At 41.7% G+C, this 19,912-nt stretch overlaps 3 protein-coding genes across 4 annotated transcripts in view; all 3 read left to right on the forward strand.

Moving 5' to 3' along the window:
• The first annotated feature begins 1,653 nt into the window (after positions 1 to 1,653).
• On the forward strand, positions 1,654 to 5,227 carry LOC125371688. Its single transcript, XM_048381454.1, has 3 exons — positions 1,654 to 3,166; positions 4,440 to 5,046; positions 5,166 to 5,227. The coding sequence occupies exons 1-3, from the start codon at positions 1,685 to 1,687 to the stop codon at positions 5,225 to 5,227; spliced, it is 2,151 nt and encodes a 716-aa protein (XP_048237411.1). The 5' UTR covers positions 1,654 to 1,684.
• Positions 5,214 to 8,332, forward strand: LOC124149148. The gene is made up of 3 exons (XM_048381514.1): positions 5,214 to 5,668; positions 5,806 to 5,898; positions 6,020 to 8,332. Exons 1-3 carry the CDS (start codon positions 5,250 to 5,252, stop codon positions 8,163 to 8,165), a joined length of 2,658 nt encoding a protein of 885 aa, XP_048237471.1. The 5' UTR covers positions 5,214 to 5,249; the 3' UTR covers positions 8,166 to 8,332.
• Positions 8,333 to 10,603: 2,271 nt separating this feature from the next.
• LOC124149191 (WD repeat-containing protein 11-like) overlaps positions 10,604 to 19,912 on the forward strand; it is a 42,383-nt gene continuing 33,074 nt past the window's right edge. For both annotated transcript variants that reach the window (XM_048381430.1, XM_046520620.2), the window contains exons 1-7: positions 10,604 to 10,781; positions 12,927 to 12,996; positions 13,817 to 13,858; positions 15,371 to 15,524; positions 16,524 to 16,697; positions 17,215 to 17,316; positions 17,580 to 17,688. In XM_048381430.1, the coding sequence (XP_048237387.1) occupies positions 10,717 to 10,781; positions 12,927 to 12,996; positions 13,817 to 13,858; positions 15,371 to 15,524; positions 16,524 to 16,697; positions 17,215 to 17,316; positions 17,580 to 17,688 (716 nt within the window). In that variant the 5' untranslated portion in view covers positions 10,604 to 10,716. The remainder of the gene's footprint in view (positions 10,782 to 12,926; positions 12,997 to 13,816; positions 13,859 to 15,370; positions 15,525 to 16,523; positions 16,698 to 17,214; positions 17,317 to 17,579; positions 17,689 to 19,912) is intronic.

A 19,912-nucleotide genomic window follows, 5' to 3' on the forward strand; every position in this document is an offset into this window, starting at 1 on the left:
AATTCTTTTCAGCCACTTTTTAATGATTTGTTCAATTTCATAAAGTTTCCTTCTATAGTTCAAATCTTCAATTAAATCAAGGCCTGTGGTGAAAACAATTCCCAAAACTCTAAAAGTAGCTGGATTCCATTTAATATTCAATTCAGGCATGTACCTTACATCACTATTCTTTCTACTCCCTATCCAAATAACTTCGGACTTATTATAATTTAATTTTAAACCTGAAATATTAGCAAACTGTTCTAAAGTATGAATTGTTTCTTCGAATGAGGTTCTGCTCCCATCCAAAATGAATTCAGTATCAGCATACTGTTCTATGATATTTTCTTTACCATTAATACATAATCCTTTGATATTTTTATCACTCCTTCATCGAATTTTGGTGTGGGCATGCCCGAAACCTATTATCGAATACTAGTTCGCCCCGATATTGTTTCTAGGTTTGTCAGCACCACACCTATGCTCGTGGGTTTTTCTAAATTATGGTAAACGTCTGAGACCTGCCTCACTTCCGCTTTTCTTCACACATTAACCTGACACGCTGTTATATGACTGGAAAACTGTTCATGCAGCGTTAATCACAACTCACTCACACTTTTATCAAACATGCTGACGTCTTAACATTACACAATATGTTACTCACAGCTCAAAGTGACGCGTGGATTAAATTGAACAGACCACAATGGACGCAAAAACCATGCTACGGACAAAACTTTGGGATTGCCGTAGGAAAACTATTATTGTCGACGGGAACCCAAGATTCTCCATTACGCGGGGCAACTAGCGCCGACCAATCACCATTTGGATTAACCTATTGCCTGGCAACAGTCCCTGTTTCAAATGTGTATTACTTTTTAAATTTGCAACTTCAGGACTATGACGTTTCCAAGGGAATAGTTTTATTAAATTGTGCATCACTGCGTGGAGAGTCGGGTATCTGCTGCTTACGGTACCCGTCCTTGAAGATCCGGGGTAGAATAGGTCTTCAGCAACCCATGCTTGCCGCAAAATGCGACTATGCTTGTCGTAAGAGGCGACTAACGGGATCGGGTGGTCTTGGCTCGCTGACTTGGTTGATGCATGTCATCGATCCCAATTGCGTGGATCGATGCTCATGATATTAATTACTGGATTGTCTGGTCCGGACTCGATTATTTACAGACAGCCGTCATATAGCTGGAATATTGCCGAGTGCGGCGTTAAACAACAAACCAACCAACCAATGCTGCCTACGGTCTGCCTACACTGGGTTCCAGTCTATCATGCGGTTACTGCGCAAACCAACACTGAATCTTGTTTACGTCGGGTAGGGTGGCATAAACTGGGTCCCGTCTCTCCTATCACAATATAAGCTTGCCGCAAGTTGACATAGGAAGCCGGGAACCAGTTTAAGGGCGTCACTGCACTGTGGCGTCATAGCTTTATGACGTCATAAAATACTCAAAGAAACTTTCTATCATTACTTAGAACATTGTTAGGTATGCTACATCTACATATCAACGAATATGCGTGATTTCATTTCATACAACTGATCTCTTTCGTTTATTTCACTGCCTTCATGGAAAATATCTGCAATCTCGTGTGACGTGATTGATTAGTGATGACCCAAACTTGGAGACGTTTGTGACGTCACGCCATTGTTGATACAGTCATTCTGCCAACAAGACGTGTTCTCGCGTATCGCATGATGAAGATTGAAATAGTCGAAATCAACACACCGCCTTCACTCCAGTTTTGGAGTGGGCCTCCAGAAAGTTCGTTTGTCGCCTTTTACGATGGTATCGTATCCAACGCAGTAATATTCTTACCAGGAGTCGTAGACATGAAGACCTCAGGCGCTCGGAGTAAGTCAGAACTCGTGGAAAAGGAAAGTCCCCATGTCGCATTTTACCATGGGAGCGCAACCAGGGCCCCGGCGATTTTGCCAGGTATTCGACACCTGAAGCCTCAGCCATTACGACATGTGCAACTGGTCGGATTCATCAATATGGAAAGTCCACACATGACATATAACGAAGAGATCCTGTCCATGGCACGTACATTGGTGCTGGATTATAAAGACTTCCTGGCCGACCAACTCTCAAGTCTTCTGAACCTGGCTCTACTCAAGCGTGAACAAAGTCTATCTACCTCCTACAACCAAGCGATGTTAGCCACATTGAATCCGGGTGAGGTTGAATCTCAAGTGACCCCTCCCTCCAACTCACGGTATCTTACTGGACTCAAGAAAGGACTCCCCTTTGTCGCATTTTACGACGGGATCGCAGCCGCGGCAGTTATATTCTTACCAGGAGCTGTAGAGCAGATAAATACCTCGACCCCAAGAAACAGGGTAGCACCATTTGTTGCGTTTTACGATGGGATGGTAGCTACTGCACAAATATTCTTACCAGGAGCTGTAGAACAAGCATATGCCTTGATCTCAAGCCACGGAAACAAGGTAGGACTCATGAGACACCCCGATGTCGCATTATACAAAGGAATCAGAGCCCTGGTACATGCACTAATGCCGGGTAACGTACAACAGCTGAAGCCTCAGCCATTACGACATGTGCAACTGGTCGGATTCATCAATATGGAAAGTCCACACATCACATACAACGAAGAGATCCTGTCCATGGCGCGTACATTGGTGCTGGATTATAATGACTTCCTGGAGGGCCAACTCTCAAGTCTTCTAAACCTGACTCTACTCAAGCGTGAACAAAGTCTGTCTACCGCCTACAACCAAGCGATGTTAGCCACACTGGATCCAGGTGAGGCTGAATCTCAAGTGACACCTCCCTCAAACTCACGGTATCTGGCGAGACTTCCATTCATCGCATTTTACGATGGGGTCGCAGCCACGGCAGTAGTATTCTTGCCGGGTCATTTGAAAACTATGGAGTCTGCGCCATCAACTCCAAGATACGCAACTCGAATGGAGACTGGACCAAGCCACGACAACGTTTATAACTATGGGATCTTAACCAAAGCGCGAGTTTTTCTACCATTTGCCCAGAAAGAGAGACCACCGGAAGTCGAGCCCTCAAACCCACGCCCACTAGTTCGACCCCAGTGGAGCCGGGTTGAAAAATATCGTCTGCTCAAAGACAAACTGGACGGACTTCCGCTGAGGTACAAGCCCCGCTCCACCAAGTACATCACCTTCAAGGAGAAAGAAATGGTAAGTTTCCATTTATTATTTTAAGTGCTTGAAAATATTTTGTTCATTTTGCTGAGAGGAAAAAATGAAAGTGTTGAAATATAAATGTAAACAATACCCGGCTGGTTGTTGAGCTGTAACCAATGTTTGAATTTCGAACTGTATATTATAAAGATGTGGTCCGAAGATAATTTTCTAGTCAAGAAGTAATGGTAAGTATCCATGTATTATTAAGTGCACAACTTGTTTTCAAATTAAAACGTTGAATTGAATATGAAATGAATACACAACTGTTTGTTCATGCTTAAACACAATGTTTGACTATCGAAATAGGTATGACATAAATGTATATTATAGAGAATTGGGCCAAAGATTAATTACTAGTCCAATAATATTACAAAATATGACTTTTGAGGGACCCTCTCCCTCTCCAAACACAAGCTAGTCTAATGACTGGTATATGTGGCTCATTCAGCCGGAGGTAAAATTTGGGTAAATGATCAAACAGTTGAAGTTCGATTTCTGCAAAAATGTTTACTTTGACAAATCAGGTTTTGAACTTGGTCAAAGATTACTTCGCTATTAATATTCGAAAGACCCCGTTATAAGTGACTTGTCCGTGTTGTTGATGTACTTAGTGAGTGACTTTGCATCGGTCATGTCTCAGCAGCCATTAAGCGACGAGGGCAGGTTAAACATGTAAACATTTCCAATAAAACAATAAGTTAAATGTCACAAATTCAATAGAAAACAAACACAATCGATAAAGATAAAACGTGTACGTGAACAACAATAAAACCAAGGAATTCGTACACATATTCATAATGTTTGTCCACTAAACAGGTTTCGATTTTGATTTCAGCAAACATGATTAAGATGCATTGGCAACTTTAGACTGAGATATTAACTTAAAAATATTATTTAACTGTTTTTGTTTTAAAGATCAGCATATAGCATATTCGAGACATACATTTTGTGAATATTATTGTCTAAAATCTAATGTGCTTTTCACATGTTATAAATGGCAATCTTTTCTTATAAAATATGCCCTTACATGTTCACGTGAGTTTTTGTTAATTGTCATGAACTGGAACTTTAAAAAGTACTATCTTGTCGCTGCGACGGTCATAAGTATTTGTTAAACAATGGGAGCTTTGACAGTCATATTTCTTAGGATATTCGTTTAAGACTAGATGAATTTCTTGTATGCATGTATAAAGGAACAGAACATTGTTTTTATCCACAACACTACACAATACGTTTATTTCATGTTAATGTTCTTCTCTTCACACAGGACACCCGGCGGCGTATCCTCAACACCATCCCCTCCCTGAAGCCTGTCCCCCCTGGCAGCTGCCTGGCCCGGAGTCCGCTCACACCCTGGTACTGGCTTGAGGACACCCACCCCGAAATGGTCTCAGCCACCCTGAAGGACCTGGCCAGTCAACACATGAAGTACTTCAGGGCAAGTCCCAGCAGGGCACCAGGTCAACAGGCAGGTCGATCGCAGATCCAGATCATGGAGGACCTGTACTGGGAGGAGCTGAGGACAAGGGGTGCACCGGGCACAACGGAGGAGATGTACAGCAGACTTCGGCAGGAGATGAGCTTCACCAGGAAACTCTGGAATAGATATGACATCAAGGAGACCAATCTGCAGTCAGACCAGAAAGGCAAGTCAATTTTCAACACCAAAACTGCCCTGCTAAACGACACAGCCTGTCTTAACACAAATAACAACGGTTACACCAAAGAAGAAGGTGACTGTGATCTGGACGCTGCCAATTCTTCTGTCTTTGGGTCCAAGTCGGACCAGGTGTTTTCCAGGGGTCAGGATCTTGCCAGAAAGAAGCCAAGGCACAGCTACCTGAACAAACGCCACTCCGATGGCTTCAGGTCACGTAACAGGGGACCAACGGATGCGGGAGGAGCTTATGGCAAAACGTGTATCGAGTCAGAGCAAACACAGAATGACACAGTGGAGGATACAGATCAGGTCACAGATTCCACACTGCAACAGTGCCACAGCAGGGACGCAAAGCTAGCACAAAGAGAAGGAGACAAAACATTCACTCGGATTAAAAAGGTTCCTGTTTTTGGTCAGATGTCTTCAACTGCCAACGGGGCTTCTACCTCAGGAGCTGATAGAAACCAATTCTTTGAAGAGGATTTGCTCCAGAAAGAGGAAGATACTAAACATCTCAAAGAGTTGTTCAAAGACATCTCGCATTTCCATTCCCTCTGTGATGTTCCAGAATCCCTCATAGAGAGAGTGGTCCAGCTGACATGCACACCATTTCTTAAAGGTGGATACAGCAGTGGCTTGTGTTTCTTATCTAGCCTCAGAGATAGCCCCGAGTGTTGTGCTGGACAACCTATCCAAAACCTAGAACAGTGTGTGGGTCAGTGCAGGTCAACAGGAAGGACGGCAGTGGGTCACACAGAATCTTCAACAGAGAGGGAACAGGACAGCACTTTCCGGATGCAGAGAGACCTATGGTACAGAGAGGAGTGCTGTATGAGGTAGGGGTTATTGTAAATACATACTGTGATTGTAATACTGTTTAATGAAAACTAAAATCATGATATTTTAGATGTGATTTGATTCAAAATATCGTATTGTGTATTGATGATGTTATCACACTTATTTCTCATTTCAGACTTGAACAGTTCCCAGTGTCCGAGGATAATCCTACCAATGAGGATGACTTCATGGGAGACCTTTCCTTCACAGACAACCGTCCAAATGATAGGTACATAATTGTGTTATATGGATAATGAACTAATGGATAATAAATGACTACCTTGTCGTAAATAGGATGGCAGTGATCAACTGTGTGATCATATCTTCTTACGTTGGCATTGATGTTTCAGGGCTGAGTCTTCCCCACAACATTCCTTCCTGCATGATGACTTCAGCCACGAGGATGACATCCTGGACATTCCCACCTTGAGCATCCTGTCTCCACCGCATGCCTCTCTTGGACAAGCCTTCCACAATGATCATGACGTCAGCTCTCAAGCTCTGTCCACCCTTGACCACGATGAGGACAAGCCAGCCAGCCATGAACCCTTTCCTTCTGAGTACGTCTTCAAGAGGGTGTGTGGACCTTCCTTCAGCATGTCTTCAGAGTTCTGGCACATCAAGATTCCAACTCTTCCTTCACACATGGTCCACTACAAAGTTGAGCCAGATGGCCTCACTGAAATAGTCATTGGCTCTGGATCTTTCGGGGAGGTGTATGCAGCAATACTGACGGTGTCCCCTGGCCAGAGTAGAGATGTGGTGGTTAAACAACACTTTACAGACAGGACAACACAGGAGGCCGTCGCTAATGAGGCAAAGATCACCATGTACCTTGAGTCCACAGGCTGTGTCCCCATCTGTTATGGACTATTGAGTGATGAGGAGGATGGCTACAGCATTGTGATGGAGTATGTTGGTTCTGGACAAACGCTCCATAATGTTATGTGCGAGTCAGATATGCCAAGATTACACTGGCTGAATATTGCGTGCCAGCTAGTCAGTGGACTGAAAAAAATCCACAAGAAAGATGTTCTCATTAATGACATCAAGTCAGACAATGTTCTAGTGGACATGTCTGGAGAACTGCCCTCGGTCAAGTTCTGTGACATGGGAACAGCATCATACAAATCAGCGGTAACGTACAGAGGAGACATGGAGAATTGTGTCCATCTCGCTCCAGAGGTATGTGCTCATGCTAAGACAACCCCCGCATGTGACGTATACAGTCTTGGAAGAGTACTGAATAACATACATGGCGTCTCACACATCTCAGCCTTGTTGTCACTTTCTGACATGTGTATGGCTGAGGATCCCGCTGTCCGCCCCACTCTCTGGACTGTAAACCAGCGGCTGCAGGAGGAGTATATAAATGAGGCCCTGTTCCCCACGCTAACTGTGCCGTCACATGGCTACCTGGACTGCAGTGATGAGGAACCAGAGGAAGAATCTGCCGGATCTGTACTCAAAGTTAACACACCTATCAACAAAGACTTACCTACAGCTACAGGTCTTAGCTCCGCTGAAGTCAATGGTGCTGTGTCAAGGGATGGTCCACCTAGCAGAGGCAGCAATAGAAGCAACAGGAGCGGCCAACATGAACTAGGTACATCAGTAGCTGAAGCTTATCCGGATGAGATCCAGGACATCTATTCCATTTCCATTGATCATGTGCCACGTATACACGTCTCCGTTTCGTCTGAAGGACACACTATACCCAGAGTGAACATGCCAAACGACATCCTGTACTCTGCTGAGATCACAGATACATCTGCTGGTGCTCCCAAGTCTGCACAAAATAGAACTCAAACTCTGGTTAACAATATGGATGCTTCTCCGTCCAAGTCTCTAAAAGATGGAAGTCCAGGTGTGGTTAACAATAGTGATGCTGCTCCTTCAAAATCTGTACAAAATGGAAGTTTGGGTGTTGTCTCAAAAGGAACAAGTGAAATTTCCGCTGCCTCTATTTCACCAAATGGATCTTATGGGTTCCACACACAAACTGTGCCTACATCTCCGCCATCTGTGACGACACCTACTCCTGCATCACCCTGTGCATCTTGCCACTTCCACACGACATCGGCATCCCTGGAACTGTTCTCTGCTGTTGTCTCGCCCAAGGTTTCCTCTGCCACGGAAACTCCCGATGCTGCATCTAGTGAACTTCAAACATCCCCAAGCCATAGTCTTGATACTTCATCCGACACGTTTGTTGATGCTGCCGAGGATCAGTCTCATGCTGATGCTAACTCTGAGGGTCGTCGTTGTGCTGCTGATGTTAACGAGGCTCCTGTCGTTCCAGCCGTTGCTGCTGTAGACGTGAACCAAAATTCCTCTAGCCTGGAAGCTCCTCACGTGGCGGCGTACCGCGCTCTGTGCCAGGCAGAGCTCGAGGTGTACAACAAGCACTGGGAGGACACACCCGTGTACGAGGGTTATCTGCCCCTGGTCATGTCATTGTTAATGCTTCCCCTTGGGATCTTGGGATTCACATAGATTTTTGATGGGATTGGCAACCAATTGAAGGACATGTTTTTATTGGAGTAAAACTTACTATTTTGAAATGTATACGTTTGAATGATGTTTTACTGGATTTATTACCCTATAGCTTTGGGGAAGCAATGACTGCTTCCCTTTAGAATTCATAATATTTTCATATGCACGTGTTAATGTTATATTTTATTCAAATATATTAATATATTGTAAGGCAACACAAGGCACTATCAATTAAACAATGTTGTAATTATCCCAGGAGGATATTTAAAAAAAATATATATGAAGAGTTGCTTTTCTTTGCATTCTAATGATTATTTTAAACTGAGAAGTGAGAGCAAAATAATGAAAACCATTAAATGCTGTTTTAATATATATTTAAATCGAACCACTCTGTTCCCTTGAAATTTGTCTTTTAAATTTTTATAATATTGGAAATGATATATTTTGTGGATATACATGTATATATATATTTGTGTGTGTGTGTGTGTGTGTGTGTGTGTGTGTGTGTGTGTGTGTGTGTGTGTGTGTGTGTGTGTGTGATATATCATGTTTACAAAACAGTGCATGTGGATTTTTGTCTCACATGAACCCTCTCCAGCAGTGTCAGATCGTTATTGTGCCATCGTCTTCTTATTGAAGGCATTTGTTTTATAATACTTGAAGCATCTGTGATAATTTTGTTGTATATATGTATACAATATATACAATAGTATACAATATGTATGAGTATTATACCAAGTGAATACCACGGCTGTCTGTTGTGAACAGAAGACCGTCATTGTGCCAAATAATATTGTAACCTTGTAACGTCACATTCCACTTTATGCAAATACAACAATCTTTACCCCATCTACTTTTTTGTGTCGTTAATTTCAAGATACAGTTAGTCACTGTGCGCTTACGCCATGCGTGCGTGCGTGTGTGCGTGCGTGCGTGTGTGTGTGTGAAAACGTTCGCTCGTGACGCCGAAGGCCCGGGTTCGATTCTCCACATGGGTACAATGTGTGAAGCCCATTTCTGGTGTCCCCCGCCGTGATTTTGCTGGAATAGCGCTAGAAGCGGCGTAAAGCCATACACACGCTCTCCGAAACAAAACTAACATTATCGTGCCATGTTTAGTGTCACTTGAGTTTCATAGCACCGGTGCCCATTGCGGAAAGGAAATTCCAGTATGACGTATTAGGTCACGTGTTACTTTAGGTCTTCCGGACTTCTATAGACGGCTTCCTTAAATATTACGATCTTCATCATCTCAACGGGAAGGGGCGGTCGGGTAGCCTAGTGGTTAAAGCGTTCGCTCGTCACGCCGAAGACCCGGATTCGATTCCCGACATGGGTACAATGTGTGAAGCCCATTTCTGGCGTCCCCCGCCGCAATATTGCTGGAATATTGCTAAAAGCGGCGTAAAACCATACTCACTCACTCACTCTTAACGGGACCTAAATAAGGTCGGCGTTAAACAACTAACAAAACGAATACATACATTTTACCTGGCTTTGGCAGTTCTTAAACTGTTCAAGTTACATGATTCAACAATACCTTACACTGTAGGCACTTGCAATATGTTTTCGATTTTTTCATAAAACACATGGACGCTTTTAATATAACAATTCTAGGTAAATATAAGAAATATATACTGGGATATTATTACATTTACATGTATGTAACGTCATGTTGTTATAAATTTTAAGCATAATGGACTAGTGGTGGATAGCATGACAACCCAAAACAGATATAGGTCGATGCTGTTTCAACACCTGCTCGTAGCGTTTACTGGCAGACATTTTGTATTATATCGAAGGTTGCATGATTTTTGTTTCATGGTTGGTTGGTTTGTTGTTTAACGCCGCACTCAGCAATATTCAAGCTATATGACGGCGGTCTGTAAATAATCGAGTCTGGACCAGACAATCCAGTGATTGACATCATGAGCATCGATCCACGCAAATGGGATCAATGATCAAGTCAGCGAGCTAAGACCACCCGATTATTCGCCTCTTACGACAAGCATAGTCGCCTTTTACGGTAAACATGGGTTGCTGAAGACCTATTCTACCCGGACCTTCACGGGCCTTTTGTTTCATGAAGTTATGTTTCATTAACACTGGTTAACTCAGGTTGAATCTAATCAACCACTGGCTGCTTGAAATGCGGTATCCTTAGATGACACAGTTCACTTCACTGTCAAACGCAATTATTAACGGCACTTGTTCTTCAGCCTAACTCCCTCACTTGCGTACCACTCGTGTCCCGTCCTACCCACTAGATGCAAACCGAAGTTTTAATATGAGTGGCGTTTACATGGAAAAGATAAGATTACAAAGTATGATATACACATAACCGGATAAAACAAAGAACATTAACACAATTCTCGTGGCATTAATATGTTCATAATCCGTTTTAGTGCCCATTGATTATCAACGAACCCACTACACAACTTCCCGGAAGTGTCCGGATTTTATCCCAATATGGCGTCGTGACGATTGGGGTGTATTCTGAATCTGTCAAAAACAGCCGTGACAGTTTCATTGCTGACATTGTGTGTGCAAAATGAAACTGTTCCCGAAAATAATTACAGGGGCCTTGCATGCTCAAAACAAAAATGCTTGTGACTGGTGAGTTTAGAACATTGATTTTAACAATTTATCTGTCTTCAATCTAGATCTTGTTTACAAAATAGGCGTAAAAAAACAGTAAACAGACAATCTATCACTGTATATTTAATTTTTGCAGTGATTTTTAATCAAAGGATGTCTTGTATTGAAAGATACTCTGATTTTGAAGTTGACAGTTCATATTAGTTATGGAGATTTATTTATGATTGTCGAATATAATTTGGTATTTGTAAATGGTGCAGCTGGTTCCATTACCAAGTCTAGGGTGCCGTTGTACAAAGCGATCTTAGCGCTAAGGCGAATGTAACTCCGATACCTTAACATAGACTTACGACTGTCGTAGTGCTAAAGCTGTTTTGTACAACTCCACCCAGGACTGTCCTGTGATCATCATCTATACCTCCCGAGCCTACAGGGATTTTCCTGGACACAAATGGCATTAGGACATTTTCAGAATGTTATCAAATTTTAATAGAATATGCTTCTATATCATTCTCAAATTTGCAAAACATCTTCAGGACATTTTCGAAGATTACCAGTCAATGTCGAAGAAAATTGGTCATGTTGAAGCAATATTTGTTTGTTTAACGCCGCACTCAGCAATATATCCAGCAATATATCCAGCAATATGGCGGCGGTCTATAAATAATCAAGTCTGGACAGACAATCCAGTGATTGACATCGTGAGCATTGATGCGATAACATGCATCAACCAAGTCAGCGAACCTGACCACCCGATCCTGTTAGTCGCCTCTTGCAACAAGCATAGTCGCCTTTTGCTGCAAGAATGGGTTGCTGCAGACCTATTCTTACCTGGATCTTCACGTGTGTTTGAAACAATGCTCACATGTTAATTTGGTTATAACCATTTCGATGTTCTGTTCTAAATATTGTCTTGAGTGGTATTTTAATTATATAAAACCTCCAATTAGGGCTGAAATGGCTTGTGTAATAAGTTCCTTGAAGCTCATGAACATATGTTCCCCACAAAAAATCTAGCAATATTTTTGTGTGACAACAATCACATGTAATAAAATAGCCTTTAATAAGTAATCCCACATTAATATGATTAAGTAATGTGTATACATGGTGACACAAATTGGGTTTTGACATCCACATTGCGACAACCTTATTTTGAGACAGCATTGTCAACTGTACGTCATTTAAGTGATCACAGAAGTTTGCTTTCAAGTAATTTTTCATTATATTACACTGGATAAGTGACACCATGCTAGTCGAGGTCTATGTTCGATAATAAGTATGCACAGTGTAAATTAATTTGAAGTCTACTGCAAGATTCTAAGTAGATGTAAATTGTATATTGCATGGTGATTGTGTATTTGAAATGACCCCCATCTGCATGTACAGATTTCTGAAATTCTCCCAAAAATGTCTCTAAAATGTCTACAAGTTCAAGTATTGTCTATCAATTTTGTATTACAGTACCGGTACTAAGGATGGTAACCATGGTAACAGTAATATAGTGAAGTCAGCAGCACCTCCATGCTGCATCAAACAAGATTTTGACCTGGCAAACTTCCTCTCATGCTCCATTGTGATATTGTATTAAAGTAAAAGTAAACAGTATGCGGCATAATTTCTGAGATTTTTTTAGTCAGTCCTGTGGACTCCCAGGAATAATTTTGGGAGGCTCCATGCTTGCTACACTTTGACACTAAACAGCCATGCATTTCACATCCCATGGGGCTCTCAGTGTGTGCCGTATTATATATTTCATTCTTTCTTCACCATGGTAACTTATTGTGTGGGAAGATATTACATCCTAATTAGACCCATGCATCCCAAACCACAATGGTGGAAGGTGTCGGGTATTCAATGTGGCACTGAAATACACTCCTTGATGACTTGTTACCATGGTTACAGTTATATAAACATTCATGGTCACATTTTAAATAGTTATTTAGAGTACCAGTTCAAACATAGTTATATCAGTTAGATGATGATAACAACGACGAAGATGATGATGATGCTGACCACGATGATGATGATGATGACCATGATGATGATGATGACCACGATGATGATGGTGCCGACGACGATGATGATGCTGATGATGACCACGATGAAGATGATGATGACCACGATGATGATGATGATGATGATGATGATGATTGTGTGTTTCAGGGGCTGGCAAGGGAAGCTGGCCTATGGTTGTCACAACTTTGTCACTGTGGTGGACCCAGGGACTGTCCAGGTAGGTGTTAGGAATCTGGGTTAGAGTAGGTCCACAGGAACCTATGCTGGTTGTAAGAGGTGACAAGTGGATCAGGTGGTCAGGTTGGGTAGCTTGGTTGACAGCACATCCCCATACCCTGGTGTCGAGGATCGTTGCTCACAATATCAATCACTGGTTTGTGTCCAGTTTTGATTATTTACAGGCTGCGTCGTATAGCTGGAATATTGCTGAGTGTGGTGTTAAACAACAAACCAACTGTACAAGGTTAGACACAGCCACTAGACCGAGATGGGTGAACATCTCGTTGTGTTCTCCAAATCTAGATACCCAGTTTTTTACGTCAAACAAAACTACAAAAAGAACTGGTAACTAGTAGGATATTACCAATTGTTTGTCTACCCTTGTCTACAGCATCAGCAGTACTAAGAGTGCCTTTAGCATATCTATGATTAAATTATGATGATATTTGTCATGATCATGATGATACAGTTGAGTTGGGTACATTTTGTGTGATGGGTTTACATGCCGATAGATTGTGTGTACCTGGGTTTTACTTTGACCTACAAAAGTGGGGGTCCAGAGGACTCCCAGTACTTAATTTTGAGGGCTTTTGCAGGCAGTATGAGGGTCTTAAAGTATTAAAATGGTGTACTGTACTGTAGTTTCTTCTGCACCCATTATCAACATATGTGCATCCTGTACGACCCTGGCGCTCTGCTTATGGCCATGCAGGGACATGTTTCATTTGAAATGACCAGGATGACAAATTTAGCAGGATCAATTTTCTGTAATTTGAAATCATGTACTGTATATCTCCTAAATTCTGTACATTTTGCAGGTTATTCAAGTGCTGGAGAAACACAAGGCCAATGTTGTCAAGGTGAGAAGAAGCTTTTCCTTAAGACTTTCTTTATGATGAAGACACAGAGATTTCCATCCCTTCAATTGATTTGTTATTCAAAGAGGCTTTAATCACAACTCATTCCCCACACCCTTAGAAAGTGTCTGTGTGCCCTTAATGTTTACTATGCCAAACACCATAAATATGACAGTGATAGTGATAACCATGGTAGCACTGGAATGAGTGCAGGAATAGTGGAATAAAATAGTTAGTTATATATATAATGAGGATATGGAGGAACAAGGTCATGCCTACATCATGGATTGGTTCCTTATGCTCAGTGGATCATAGGGTCATCTGTGCCCCTCAAATTGTGGGATCAAATATTCAGTCAATGATAAATCCTTTGTTGACATCTTGGTTGGTCGCTGTTGATACAAAAGATTCATTTTGTTCACAAAGGCTGAATGTGTTGAATGTGTGCAAGTGTAGTGACCTATGTGATGAATGTGTGCAGGTGTAGTGACCTATGTAATAAATGTGTGCAGGTGTAGTGACCTATGTGATGAATGTGTGCAGGTGTAGTGACCTATGTGATGAATGTGTGCAGGTGTAGTGACCTATGTGATGAATGTGTGCAGATGTAGTGACCTATGTGATAAATGTGTGCAGGTGTAGTGACCTATGTGATGAATGTGTGCAGGTGTAGTGACCTATGTGATGAATGTGTGCAGGTGTAGTGACCTATGTAATAAAAGTGTGCAGGTGTAGTGACCTATGTAATAAATGTGCGCAGGTGTAGCGACCTATGTAATAAATGTGTGCAGGTGTAGTGACCTATGTAATAAATGTGTGCAGGTGTAGTGACCTATGTAATAAATGTGTGCAGGTGTAGTGACCTATGTAATAAATGTGTGCAGGTGTAGTGACCTTTGTAATAAATGTGTGCAGGAATAGTGACCTATGTAATAAATGTGTGCAGGTGTAGTGACCTATGTAATAAATGTGCGCAGGTGTAGCGACCTATGTAATAAATGTGTGCAGGTGTAGTGACCTATGTAATAAATGTGTGCAGGTGTAGTGACCTTTGTAATAAATGTGTGCAGGAATAGTGACCTATGTAATAAATGTGTGCAGGTGTAGTGACCTATGTAATAAATGTGCGCAGGTGTAGCGACCTATGTAATAAATGTGTGCAGGTGTAGTGACCTATGTAATAAATGTGTGCAGGTGTAGTGACCTTTGTAATAAATGTGTGCAGGAATATAGTGACCTATGTAATAAAAGTGTGCAGGTGTAGTGACCTATGTAATAAATGTGCGCAGGTGTAGCGACCTATGTAATAAATGTGTGCAGGTGTAGTGACCTATGTAATAAATGTGTGCAGGTGTAGTGACCTATGTAATAAATGTGTGCAGGTGTAGTGACCTATGTAATAAATGTGTGCAGGTGTAGTGACCTTTGTAATAAATGTGTGCAGGTGTAGTGATCTATGTGATGAATGTGTGCAGGAATAGTGACCTATGTAATAAATGTAATGAATTTGTGCAGGTGAAGTGGGGGAAAGAGAACTACCACCATGACCTCAACAGCCCGTACACGCTGCGCCTGGTGTCTGCGGACGCTGCAGGGGTCATCATCGTGTGGGATGTGGCCCAGGGTCAGGCCAAGGTCGAGTTCTCCGAGGGCAACAAGCCAGTGCAAGGTGAGCAGGGTGAACTGTAGTAAATCTTGTGACCTGGTGAACGGTGAAGTAGTTTCTACATGTATAGCTTCATTCTTCCCTAGTGTAAAACATTGTAATGTAATGAAGGATGATTGTCATCTACTATATATTCATGTGTATTATCATAATGTATACTTGAGAGTATTCTTGTGTTTTATCATAATATGTACTTGAGTGTATTCATGTGTATTATCATAATATATATCGCCGAGGACCCTATTTTCGAATGACGCCTGTTTTCGAACAGCCATATTGAAAGTGACTTTGTCGCGTTATAACGAGAGGTGGGATATCAACAAGGCTGTCGCCTTGAGAGTACACACATTCGGCCTGTCAACATTGGGTTCATGTGAAGTACTGTACACCTGTAAGGACAGTCTGTTGTCATTCAGTATTTTTGTGCCTGTGCCACAATGAAAAGGAACAGTGGAATAGTGTGAACATTATAATTTGACAAGTATTCATATTTTGTGACTAGATTTCAAACTTTCAGTTACTGTTTGAGTTTTAATGCCAACCTGCAAGAAATATGTTGAGAAGTGTGCACCAAAACACTTCTGTTCATTCATGAAAAAGCAACTAAAGTACCAAACCAATCAGGTATTCGAAAATAGGTGACGTCACTCGAGTGAAGCAGAAGTTTACAGATGGGGTAGTGGAGGTCACGCCTTTTATCGAGGAGTGTTTTTCTTTTGGAATGGAGTTGAATTTTATAGTTGAAAACATCACCTACTGGTGTGAAGCAGAATTTGAGTGTTTATTCGCTCATCCCTTTAAATATAAGCATGGCATAACTGTTCGAAAATAGGGTACGTCAGGATACTTGATTATATTCTTGTGTGTAGTTGGTGTGTCATCTCTGACACAAGTATTCAGCCTACGCATATGCTAGTCTCCCTCCTTGAATTGATGAAGAATGCTGAGTTCAGATTGAACATTGTTCACCCAGCTGATGTGTAACCATGGCAACTGTTTCAGACATGGAATGGCTGCGGCACCAGGACGCATCCCGTGACCTGCTGGTGGCACTGCATCCCCCGTACTCCCTGGTTCTATGGAACGCCGACACGGGCACCAGACTTTGGAAGAAAACCTACACAGAGAACCTGCTGTCCTTCTCCTTCGATCCCTTCAACTCCAAGAATGTTGCATGTAGGCCGGGAGTAACGTTTATATTGAAATGTAGTGGTGTTGAAAATCTGTTAATCTGTTTATTTTGTTTAGTTGGTTGACATTATATTTTGACTGAATTAAGTGAAGGCTGGGTAGTCATGGTAGGTGGTCGAACTTGTTTTTGTTGTCATTTTCTACTTCCAAATTAACTTCCAACTATTAACTCCGTGGTTATGCAGGTTTAGAATTGCTCCCCAGCAACCTATCCTGGTAGTCAGAGATGACTTAACGGTTCGATGGTCAGACCCTGGGACTTGGTAAATCGTGGGTCATCGTAACACGACAGTTTGGATCTTTGCCCACAATATTAATCATAGGATTGTCTTGTCCAGACTCGATTATTTACAGGCCGTGCCGTCATATAGCTGGAATATTGTTGAGTGGGGTGTTAAACAACAAACAAACAAACAACTAACTATTAATGTGAACCATGCAAAATTTGGTATTCAAGGTGATAAGAGAAGTCAGGATCATAGATACTATTTTTCTGTTTCAGTTTTGGGTCAGGACTGCATCGTGTTCATTGATGACTTCACAATCACCAAGACCCCGTCCAGCAATGGCAAGAAGTTCTACATATTCAGCCCATCTAGTCAGAGTGAGTGAGGGTTCTAGCCTTCAATGACCATGTGACAGCACTTGCCACACCATCATATAGCAGTAGCAGATTATTGGTGACTATGTCAATAGAGGCAGCACTGTAATAAACTTGTCACCATTTATTAGCAATCAACCACATTCACCAATCAGAAAGTCCAAAGTGTCACTTCAAATTAAGGTGTCATACTAGGCTGTTTATCACGGACTAAGCTGCTGCGGGTAATCAAGGATGTTGTTTAACGTGATGGTTGTGTTGTGTAGATTCCTCCACGAACCAGACCGGGAACACCAACAGCCTGGAGAGGAAGTCTTCATCCAAGAACCTGGCACAGAGGATGACCAGAATCTTGGTGGGCGAGAGTAAACCAAGGTCAGGCTTCTCACTGTCTAAAACAGTTCTCATTAAAGCATGAAATGTTATTTTATTATAAATATGATCAACTCAAAGACAGACCGGCAGGCGGGAAAGCGGGCAGGCGGGTGGTCAGCGGCCCGGCACGGGTGGGTGTTTAGACGGACATGATGGATGGATTAATTTATTTTATACATTTGGGCCAAGGCCGATGGTACCAATATGAATAAAAGTATGATTAAATATACATGCTGAATAAGCAGCTAGAACATGCAGGGAAACAATACAATTTATGTTACCTCCTGTATTGTGCGATCCATTTTCTGTCTGGTCCAAGAATCCATGACGCCTGGCTGACACAAACCTATGTGTAAGGAATAAACAAGTCATAATCGAGACAGTATAAATACAGTATATTCATAAACTTCTGATTGATAATTATTATGAAAGATATTTTGAAATACTGATTATTTATCAACATCATCAAATCTATAAAACTAATCAAACTGCTCACAGCGATATCCCGTTCGCAGAGCTCTCTATACTGAAATATGATGGCATTCCCAAAGACATTAACAAAAGAATGAACGTTACTACATTTGGGGTTAGAGGGCAAATTTCAAGATTCTTGTAATGGCCGCGCCCACACTGGTGGCAGAGTGTAACGAAGGTGTCACGCGCGGGGAAGGAGCTTGAAAACTAATAACAAAAGGGAGGTTACTTTCAGTTATTTACATTGCATGACGATGAAAAACGCAAAGTCAAACTTTGTGTTTCGGCAGGCCACTAAATAATCTTAATGATTTTGTGTGAATCCCATCACTTATGCTGCCTTTTCACTATGACCACGAATATCCCGAATCACCCCAAATTGGAAATTTTTCACGTTCGTAGATAAATCTTAATCATTTCTTGAAGTTCTTAAATGAATCTTATTTGATTCCCAAACATTCCTACAGTTTGCGGGAGTTCGTCGAACCGTGAGAAAGTTTTTGTTTGTCAAAAACTTTCGTGGCAGGGTCCCCGAATTGAAATTTCCCGGCTGTATCGTAATCCATTCGTAATTAATTCTTATGTTACGTAACAGCTTCATAATCGATTCTTTTGCATTCTTGGCTATTCTTGGCGATACGTGGCTCCCAAAATTTCTTGTCCTCAACCCGTAAAACATCTGCAAACAGCCGCAAATGTCCCGAGTCAACTACGAATCATGTAAGAATTAACTAAGAACAACATTCGGCATATTCGTAACTAAGTCGTAGGTGATTCTTACAATTTGTGCATGATCCGTACATGAATCTTGTAATTTGTACATGTTTCCTAACCCATTCCTGGCATTCTTCATATTTGTCAACCCGATTAGGCACGAAAGTTTGCATTATTGTCATATTCGTGGTCGCAGTGAAAGGGGGGCATTAGAGAGGGACTTCAGGTTTCTGTGATCGTTTGGAAATTTGGCAAATTGAATTTTGTTTAGAGGGGCAGGATGGTCTAAGGTAATGCAATTTGATGTTCGGAATTGCTTCCCTTTTCTGTGCCAGGAAAAGCTGTTGGTTTTAATCTCAGATTATGATCTTTGTTTTTTATGCATTACCATGCTTGTTGGGTTCTCCAATGTATCTGGGGGGGCACGGGTGGCCCAATCATCTAAGGCGCCGCGATTCATTGTGCAGTTGCGTCCCTTGGGCACGCCAGAAACCTATGATTGTGGGTTCGAATCCTTGTTCGCCCCGATTATGTTTCTAGGTTTGTCAGCACCATACCCTTACTCGTGGGTTTCACCGAAGTGGTAAATGTCTGAAACCTGCATCACTTCAGGCTTTCCTCCCACATTAAGCTGACACGCCATGATATAACTGTAGTAATGTTAAAGGTGGCGTCAAACCCAACTCACTCACTCAGTCCAATGTATGTGCTAGTTTTGGAGAGCTATTGAACTCACATTGAATTATTTCCAACACTAGATGTCCAGCAGACCATAGTTATATACTGTATCAGAAACAGTGACCACACATTGACTCCGAAGGATTAATGACAACAGTGTTCATTGACATATGTGACTTTTATAGTAATGTATTTTATTGGAATATGTAAATTCAATGCATATTCCATAAAGATATTTTACAAAATACAGAGAGCACTAACAAATTCAATCACACATATTCTTAGCGAAACATCTTGAGAAGAGATAGCTAAATGTAGCTAAATTATTATTTGTCCTGAAGATAAATATTTTGTGTTG

The sequence above is a fragment of the Haliotis rufescens genome, unplaced genomic scaffold (genome assembly GCF_023055435.1).
Source record: "Haliotis rufescens isolate VD_foot unplaced genomic scaffold, xgHalRufe1.0.p SCAF_39, whole genome shotgun sequence".
Lineage (NCBI taxonomy): Eukaryota > Metazoa > Mollusca > Gastropoda > Lepetellida > Haliotidae > Haliotis > Haliotis rufescens.